At 41.0% G+C, this 10,348-nt stretch overlaps 1 protein-coding gene across 1 annotated transcript in view; it reads right to left on the reverse strand.

Annotated features, from left to right (window-relative positions):
- The window catches only part of MYO1D (myosin ID), a 328,050-nt gene that overhangs the window by 140,230 nt on the left and 177,472 nt on the right, over nucleotides 1–10,348 (reverse strand). Inside the window, exon 14 of the mRNA XM_014590111.2 lies at nucleotides 2,218–2,350. Within this exon, the coding sequence (XP_014445597.1) occupies nucleotides 2,218–2,350 (133 nt within the window). The remainder of the gene's footprint in view (nucleotides 1–2,217; nucleotides 2,351–10,348) is intronic.

Here is a 10,348-nt window from a genome sequence, read left to right on the forward strand (position 1 = left end):
TTCTAGTCTTCTATTGGTTGTCTGTTATTTTGCTTGGCGTGCTCCTTCCCTTCTTCATCTTCACACACACACAGGTTAGGAAGCTGTAAACGAGAGACTCCTAGGATAGCTGCCTACCTTATATCCAGTACCTTTTCTTACTTTGAAACCAAATTCTTATTTCTAGCTGAGTGTACTGTTGATCAGAATAAAAATGTACTTTCCAGCTTCCCTGGCAACTACATATAACAAACGGGATGTAACCAAGGTGTTGTGTGAGACTTCCAGGAAGCCTCTTAAAAGGAAGTTCAGTTGCCATCTTGGACTGAGGGGATAGAAGCCAAGCACTGGGCGGGTAGAAAGACAGAAGAATCTGCATTCCTAATAACCTGGGAGCTGCTATGTCCCGGGATGCTGCTTTCTGTTCTTCATTTCCAGGAGAGAGACATGCATGTCTTTTCTCTTTTTTTTTTAGGAGAGGTTTTTGCTATAGGGTGCATGCGCTCGCCAGAGAGACAGAGAAGAGAGACAGAAAGCGAGAAATCACCCCCCAGGAGGTATGGCCACACCGCAATCCCTTCTCCTCCATTCTCCTCTTGGGATTTTGGGGAAGCACACACACGCGCCTGGCGTGAGTTTAAGCCACCGGGTCCGAGACTCAAACCATGGTCAACTACATGGGAGTTCAGCGACACAGCCATTACGCCAACTGCTAGTCCCATGTCTTTTCTTTCTAAGCCACTAATCTGCAGGTCTCTTTTACTAGAGGCTGAAAGTGATTTTTAATATAGAAATTATAGAAGGCTCTAGAATTTTTATTTTGTAAAAAAACACATACTGAACTACCAATTTTAGAAAACAAATAATAATTCTATTTCTAGTTAAATAAATATACTTACTTAATAAAAAATGAGAAATTCAGGGTTCAACTCTGTTTCTTGTGTTACATGCTTTCCTTCCAGGTTAACTCCTACTCTTGGTAGATGAAAATTGAGGCTGACACGTAGAGAGAAGCTGAGGTAAAAGAGTAAACACTCCTAATGGTATCCTAGCCTTCGGTGTCCATGTCCTTACCTCTGCCCTTTTGGAGGACTGGGTATACAGACCGACAACTTGTGCTTATTTGTTGTCACTTGAAGACAAAGAATTCTGATGAAAAGAAAGCAAGCTACTGAACAGATGTGTTCTGTGGCATTTGCCTTATTTATCCACGGCAAAGTAACTCGAAACAGCATAGATTTAAATTCTTAGAGAGGAAGTTGATTTAAAAAAAAAGATAATAAAGAAGAACATACACAGGAAAATCACTAGAAGAGAGATAAAAATGAAGGAACTAAAAATAACCAGGCCCAGAATGCTGCCTGATTTATCAAACTTGTCAACAGTGGCAGTTAAGAGCAGAAATCTGTTCTTGAAGGGAAAAAAACAGGCTAAAGTTATCAAATTATATTAGACCTCAAAGAAACCACAGAGATAACCGTTAATAATACATCTTTATGTTTCAACTATGTCAAATAATCTAAGGACAATATTTACATATTAAACTTCTTTTTAAAATTCTCTCTCATCGTTTTGTATTCAAACACAATATATGGATAATGTATTATTACAATTTAATTCAAAATTTCATTCATAAATTTGGGAGGGTGGGGGGGGCAGGCTCTGTCTTCTACACAAGGCTAAAGTTAATTTTGTGAGACATGAAATACCTTATGTATTTCTAAGATCTCGCTAGAATCCGCCCCGCCCCCCGCCCCCCAGCCCTGATAATGACAGTAGAATGAAAGTCCAAATTTAGCAAAGGCATTTATCTAGGCCACAAACAATTGTTTAACTAAAGCAAAATTTAAAAAAAAAAAAGGCAGAATAAGTTTTTAAAAGGTTTTTAGCAGGCCAATGCACTCACCAGAGAAAGAGAGAGAAAAAGCACCCTCCCCCCAAATGGGGCATGGTCATACTACATTCCCTCCCCCACCTCTCCCTCCAGGGGATGTGGGGCACACATGAGTGTTCAGCATGCTTTTTGAGCTGCTGGAGCCAGGATTTCAACCACTCCCTTAACCACTAGGCTACAGGGTGAGTCCAGGAAAAAATTTCTATTATGACATTCACTTTAAATATATTCTTAAATTTCCTTAACTATAATTGCCTAAAAAGCAAATTATGTACATTCTCTATAAAAGATATCAACAAGCAATTTATGAGTTAAAATGAGTACTTAGAAAATAAAGTAATTACCTTTGATGCCAGATTGTCTACTAGAGCAATCATAGAGTTCTTAAACAGGGTGGCAGCAGTTAGAGGTCGCTTAGTCACCTCCGTGATACTCAGTTTACCCTCAGGCCACATGTTCTTCAGCACAGGATTTGAACTGAGAAACACAGAAAGAGCACTGCAAATGTTATATTTGAACAGGCGGAACAATCACTCCACATTGGCCAGTGGACTCATGCGTTCTGTGGAACAGTTCCCCCACCCCAAGTCCATGGATTCAGTGGACTCATCCGTTTATGAGGAAACTCCTCACCCTCAGGCCGGAAGCTGATACCTGGTACACTCCTCCCAGGCACACCCTGGGAACCTCCCTAAGCATCTGCATCCTCCCCCTTGCGGGAGACTCCTGGGGGTCTGGACTCTTCTAACTCCAAGGTCTCATTGCTGCCCTTGCCCAGATGCCCAGGGTCGAACGCACTCCTGGACGACAGTCCGGTCTCCACATTTCTGCTTCCCCTGGTCCCCATGGTACAGTTCTTCAGTGGTCCTGGCCCCACCCAGCCCCTGGGCAGCCCTGCTGTACCACTTCCACCAGACCCAGGGAGGAGGCAGACAGCAGGTGCTGCACGCCCCTCTGCGCCCTGGGGAGTTGGGGAAAGGAACTGAACCCTGGCTGAGGGGGAAGGAAGGCTTTTAATTGATTTCTCTTTCTTTTGAGGCTTTCCCCTCTCTGAGCTGGTTTTCATTTTCTCCTGGTGGCATTAGCCACTCCCTGCCGCCCACTCCAGACTTGTTCCTACCACTGGGAGGTGGGCCTAGAGCAAAAGGAGAGGATGGGGCCTAGTTTCATGTGGTTGGTTTTTATTAATTAACTGGATGACAGCAAGAAACTGAGAAGAAAGATAGAGAGTGAGAAAAAATTTTGCTAAGTAATCCCATGGAGCTGTATCCCGCGGATCACAGTGCAGTGCAGACCGAATCACAGGGCCTAATTGAAAAGTTATTCCATCCAGAAAATGGAATGACCCATAGTGCAACACAAATAAGAGGTATTTCCCCCAAACTACAACACATTTAAAACTTCCCTTAAAACTTCTTTAAATTGATATTGATATTATTATTTCTAGGACTCTCAGATGATCAACATGGCTCTTACAGATTGTTTTTTTGTGATGGTTAAAAAGCTAAGATAAGGCACCAGCAGATGGTGTAATGGTTACATCGCTAGACTCCCACATAGCTGACTGCAGTTCAAGTCCCAGACCCAGTGGCTTAAAACTCATGTCAGAGACACCCAGAAAGAAGAGTTCAAAAACAACTAAGAAAATGGCCAGCTTAATGGTAGGGACCAGTCCAGAGTTGAATGTTATCTTCCAGAATTTAATCGGAAAGATCGGAGCACAACAGAAGATAAAGTATTGATTATATATAGATTATGGATTATATCTATTATCTCTCTATATAGATAGATATATTTAATATATAGATTATATATTCAGATTCAGACTGAACTGGTGAAATAGAATTTTATGACTTTTGACTAAAACATTACTTATCTTCTATGCTTTGTTTACCAGAGTTAAGGATTTTTGTCTTGAGCTGTCGACAGGTCCATGAACCTACTGTTTGAACAGAATTCTAACTGTTTCCTGGATTTAAGTCTTGTGCAAAGTTTCCTTAACATTTTTCAATTTTGATTTATTAAAGCTAAAACTGCCTTTCTTGAAATAAAAAAATATACTAAAAAATACCTATTTAATGAGCACAGTAAACTAGGTGCTACTTTATAGTATATTCATTCTACTCAGAGTTTCATGTCTAAAGTCAAACATGTGTTCAGATATGTATATATCAGCTGAACTTGCTATTAAAAGTAATGAGATTAACTAAGATATTTTTTGAATTAATAAAATGTGGGAAAAAATAAAAAGTAATGGAAAGTAACTGTAGATACCAGAGACAGTGTGGGAGGGAGATAGGAAATGGCAGAGGGTGAGATATGGGGGGAATAAACAAGAAATGGAAAATTATTTGTTGACGATTACATGTATAATTAAGCCATTATAAAGTGTATTCTGGATGGGAAATTGCATTTGTATGCTGTGATGATGTTCAGTGATGTTCAGTGAATGTGAAATAAAGAAATAAATTAAAAAACAACAATAACAACAACAACAAAAAACTCATGCTGGGCGTGTGTGTGTGTGTGTGTGTGCCCAAAATCCAAGAGGAGACTGGATAAGAAGGGACTGTGGTGTGGCCATCGCCCTGTGCAGGGTGATTTCTCACTTTCTGTCTCTTTGTCTCTCTGTCTCTCTGGCAAGTGCATGCACCCTATAGCAAAAATCTCTCTTAAGAAAAAAAAGTTAAGGGACCAGCAGTTAGCATAATGGCTGTCGCTGGACTCCCACGTAGTCGACTGCGGTTCGCGTCCTGGACCCCGTGGCTTAAACTCATGTCAGGTGCGTGTGCGTGCGTGCCCAAGATCCCGAGAGGAGAATGGAGGAGAAGGGATTACAGCGTGGCCATCCCCTCTGGGGGGTGATTTCTCGCTTTCTGTCTCTCTGTCTCTCTCTGTTGTTCTGGCGAGCACACACACCCTATAGAAAAACCTCTCCAAAAAAAAGAAAAGAAAAAGTTAAGACAAACCATTAACAGGAAAATGATCCTCAATGTCATGGTAGAAAACATGATAGTGAAAACATCCCATTGAAGGATCAGTAGTTAGTGTAATGGCTATGTTGCTGGACTTTCATGTAGTCGACCACGGTTCGAGTCCCAGACCCAGTGGCTTAAAACTCATGCCAGGCATGTGTGCATGTGTGCCCAAGATCCCAAGAGGAGGATGGAGGAGAAGGGATTGTAGTGTGGCTATCTCCGTCTCCCCGGGGATGATTTCTCACTTTCTGTCTCTCTAGTGAGCGCACGTGCCCCATAGCAAAAACCTCTCAAAAAAAAAAAAAAAAAAAAAAAAAAAAAGAAAAGAAAAAACATCCCATTGAGAGAAACATTCATACATTTGGGTAACATTAGAAAAAGCCAGCCCTTTCAAAAAATACAGATAGGAATATAAAATATTCGTTTTTACACGGTCTTCCAGTAAACTCCTTTACTGTAGTTGGATTTATGAACACATTTATAGGTAGTTCTGGCAGTTAAAATATTTTATTGATCTGACACAAGGACTGTTGCAATTTAATTCTAAAAATGTACTCTGGACCAATTTTCAAGTTAAAAACTGCATATTTATGAGTTGGCTTTTTACAAAATGTGTGGTGATCTCAAATATGATTTTCTTCATTTCATTTTGAGTAATTCTTTTGATTTTAAGGTGATTTGAAATGTTGCTCACTTCCTGCAAATTTTTCTCTTATCAAAAATTTTTTTGGGACCAGCAGATGGCATAATGGTTACATTGCTGAACTCCCCCATAGCTTGAGCCCAAAGTCCTGGGAGGAGAGTGGAGAAGGGATTGGGACAAGACCATGCCCCCCAAAGGAGGTTTATTTCTCACCTTCTGTTTTCTGTTCCTAGGGTGAGTGCACACACCTTGTAGCAAAAATCTCAAAAAAAAAATTTTTTTTTTCTTGAAAGGTTGAGGATTGGGAACAGCAGATGGCATAGTGGTTATGTCACTGGCCTCCCACGTAGTTGACCACAGTTTGAGTCCCAGACCTGGTGGCTTGAAACTCACACTGAGCACATGTGTGTTTGTGCCCAAAATCCTGAGAGGAAACTCGAGGAGGGACTGTGGCATGGCCATCCGCCCTGGGGGGTGGTTTCTTTTTTTCTGTCTTTCTGTCTCTCCGGTGAGCGCACACTCCACTTCTTAAAAAAAAAAAAAAGGCTGAGGATTGAAAGAAGAAAGAATTAACATGAAGAGTCATTGCTAGTTGTGCTTACTAATGTGATCATTTTGTCCACTTTTCTTTCCCTTGTTTAAAATGGAGAAAATTCCCCAAAGCACCTACTAAATTTCTATACATAATGCTCAAAATGGTTGCAGGGGCCGGACAGTGGCACAGTGGTGTAACGCTCAGTGAGGCAACCCACATAGCAGGATTCTGGGTTTGCGTCCTGAGAATCCCCTGAGTAAGTGTGATCAAGACTGGTTGAACTGAGGGTGGATCATGGCATGAGGACTGTCATGGGTCCCTGTCTCTCTCTTTCTCTTTCTTTCCTCATGGAAGAATGAAATACACTTAAAAAAAAAAAAAGCTGCAATGGAAGAATGGATGACAAGGGACTGAAGAGGACAGATATGTGGGGATAGCCTGGGTTTGTGAATGCAGACAAAGCAATGCTCTATCCCACAGCATCCTCAGCAAATAGTCCAAATCCCATCAAAATGGTTACAAAATAATGTAATCATCTGTGGCTTATGGACTCAGTTTTATCACCTCATAGTCATATTCCAAAATTTTCCAATTGCACACTGTATCAGTAAGAATAATCACATAAATGCATACTGTTTTTCCTAACTTTTCCATTCTTATCTTTAGCAAAGAAACAATTTAAGGGAATGGTTCTCAACTTAAAAGTGCACATGGATGCTTTTCTAACACCTACTGAGTAGAATCTGCAGAAGGTACTTTGTGTACTTTGTAAATTCTGATGCATATCAAAAGACTGAAGATTCCTGGCTTTGGGTCTATGTGTGTATTTGTTTTTTAGTCTTTTGCCATAGGGCATATGTGCTCACAGAGAGAGATAGAGAGATGGGGGGCAGGGGAGAGTGAGAAATCACTCCCAGAGGGGATGGCTACACCACAATCCCTCTCCTCCATTCTCCTCTTGAGATTTTTGGACATGTATGCACGTTCACCCAGGGTGTTTTTCAAGCCACTGGGTCTAGGACTTGAACTACAGAGTCAGACATGTGGGATCCAGCACCTTAACCACCACACCACCTGCCAGCCTGGGTCTATGTGGTTTTTACTCCAAATTATTTTTCCACCTTACTTACTGTTGGCTGTATAGAAACCATCCCTAAACTATGCTATAAAGTAAAGGAGGGGGAAAGATTAGAAATGGAGGAAATAAAGGGATATATTAAAGAGTAGAACTGATACATAATGAATCCAAATAGACACATAGAGGGTAAAGAGGATGAATTTTTAGGCCAGTAAGTCATGAATATAATATTTTCCTTTTTTTTTTTTTTTGAGAAGTTTTTGCTATAGGGTGCATTCATTCACCAGAAAGACAGACAGAGAAACAGAAAACAAGAAATCACCCCACAGGGGGAATGGCCATGCCATAATCCCTTCTCCTCCATTCTTGTCTCGGGATCTTGGGCATGCACGCACATGTGCCCGGCATGTGTTTAAGGCACTGGGTCTGGGACTCACACTGTGGTCGACTACATGGGAGTCCAGCAACATAGCCATTGCACTAACTGCTGGTCCCAATACTCTCCTCCTTTTTTTTTTTTTTTTTTTTTTTGAGAGAGATTTTTCCTATAGGCCACGTGTGCTCATCAGACAGAGATGGACAGAGAGACTGAAAGTGACACATCACTCCCCAGGAGAGATGGCCACACTGCAATCCCTTCTCTTCCATTCTCCTCTTAGGATCTTGGGCATGCACACACACACTCCTTGCATGAGTTTTTTTATGCCACTGGGTCAGAGACTCGAACCGCAGTCAACTATGTGGGAGTCCAGCATAACCATTATGCCATCTGCTGGTCCCAGTCATGAATATAATATTAACACATTTTAAATATCAGAACCTTTTCCTTAAAAAAGAAGTTTACCTAGAAACCCAGTCTGTATAATAGATAAGGCAGATCTTACCGGCTAACAAGAAAGTAGTACAGAGTCTATGTACATTGCATGCTACCTGCTAGCTCTGTTCCTCTCCATCTGCACGTACACACACACACATGCTCATACACAGACATGCATACATACTTTCAAAGTCGACAGAACTAGCAATACAAGGACCACTACTTAAAAATCATCATATTGACATAATAATAAGAAAGAATGGATTAAAATTGAGAGAGGCTGGTTAGCAAGGAAGTATCAAAAAGTGTAAAGATAAAAATGACCTATCTAAATACCATCTAGGAGGATCAATTTAGGTCAAAGAAATCTCAAGACATTCCATCCCATTGGTAAGGCCTTTCCTATTATGAAGATATAAGGAAACCTCAAAGAATTCAAGGAAAAGGCAAATTAAAGTATGATTTTATTTTATTGCAAAGTTTTCTTTGGAAATCTGTAGTTTTTTCAAAAAATTCATTTTCCAAGAAGTTTTTTGAGGAAACTATATATATTGATAATAAATTGCTGCCAATAGACTTTGAATTGTTTTACCTCTTTGACAAGACTACCCTTACGGTGAAGTAGATTCATCTTAGCCTGACGTGTTTAATTGTTGTATTTATCTAAGTTCCTTTGTTCTGATTCTGTGCTAACCAAGCAACTAAGCATTCTGGATTCTACGGGTGATATTTTTCACTGTCAATTAATAAACGAGAATTCTCACTGCTATTTGACTTCCCAAGCAGGTTTCCCAAAAGGGAAAAATAGCTTGTCATCCCACACAAGTATTCCATGGAACTGGACCCACGTGCTGCTTTGTCTCTGCACTGGCCCTGTGAGCATGGGTTATGCTAGTCCATCACTGAGGGCGAGCTGTTCTCAGTGAGCTGGACCTCTGGGCTATGATAAACTTATGAAGGTGAAGAACACCAGCTCGAGCAGCCTCTTGGCTCACAGCCTGCAACACACTCTGACATCATCACTGGCCAAATGAGGGTGCTTTTACTGATTTAAAACACTGTAACATTTTTTGCACAGGGCAATGCTAGACTATTATTTGTCCCTCAAAATCATCTTCCCTGGTAAATGAAGCACTTAAATTCTTTTCTGAAAGTCCCTTTCCCCCATGCCCAGCTCTTGCATGGATCCCGTCTTATATTCCTTTGTCTCTGTAACTTTGTACTGATGGTAGCTCCAGCACTGTTCTTGGTGGCTTCAACCTCCACACAGATGAACCATTTTATAGCCAAATGTCTTGGAAGACTCACACAATGCCTTTACAATTGCTATATTTTCTCAAGCCTGTGGCATTCAGACATCTGTCTTCACTGCTCTGTGGAAGCCAGTGTTGTCAAGGGTCCCACTGATCTTTGTCTCAGCAACTCTAGTTGTCAGTGATGTGAGGACCAACAGCTCAACTGATGTGCTTAATTGTTGGACTTATCTAAGTTCTTCTGTTCTGATTCTGTGCTAACCAAGCAACTAAGCATTCTGGATGCTACAGGTGATAGACTAGATAGACCTAGTTGTCTTGGTCCTCACACCACTCCTGCTTTTGACAGGATTGGACACAGTTTATTATTATTTTTTTCTTCTTAAAGTATTTTTTTCTTGGCTTGGCCTCCATGATGCCACATTCCTGGTTTTCTTCCTGTCTCACTGGCAAGCTCTCAGTCTCCTTTGCTAGTTCCTCCTTTCTGGCTACTCTGTGAAGCATCAGTATCTCAGGGATTAGTCTTCCAACCTCTTCTCTCTAATTACTTTATGAAACATATCCTCACTCCCTAGACAATCTTACTCAATTTTATGGTGTAAATTAATATTCTGATGACCATGAATTTTTATCTCTGGTCTACCTTGTATCTCTCTGGAGACTCAGAAACACAAATGCAATTGCCTACCTGGTATTTCCAGTGGAATGTCCAATATGCACCTCAGACATCATGTATTCAAAATAAAACTCTTGATCTCCCCCACCTTTTTCCCTTGTCTTCCTGTATCAGGCTTGGGCATCATCTCTCTCTCTTTCTCTCCTTTTTTTTAATCTTTCTCTCATATCACCTGTTCTGTCTTTCAGCAAATCTTATTCTATTTTCACATATCACCCAATCTGACCCCTTTCTCTCTGTTTTTATTACCTGAATGTCAGTCTGGATTAGTATACTGGTTCCCCAGTCCCAGTCTTGCCCTTGACAGCACGCATTTTACACAGTAGCACTACTGATCTCTCTAAAAACTAAACCACATCCCGCCATAAAGTCTAATGGCTTCCCTTCATACTTTATCCTTACCTTGGCTCACGGACTTTATGACCCAGGCTCTGCCTATCTCTCTAAATTCAGTCCCCACCACTCTCACCCCCCCCCCCCCCCACCGCCCCCACA

The sequence above is a fragment of the Tupaia chinensis genome, unplaced genomic scaffold, assembly GCF_000334495.1.
Source record: "Tupaia chinensis unplaced genomic scaffold, TupChi_1.0 Scaffold000407_1, whole genome shotgun sequence".
NCBI classification, from domain to species: domain Eukaryota; kingdom Metazoa; phylum Chordata; class Mammalia; order Scandentia; family Tupaiidae; genus Tupaia; species Tupaia belangeri.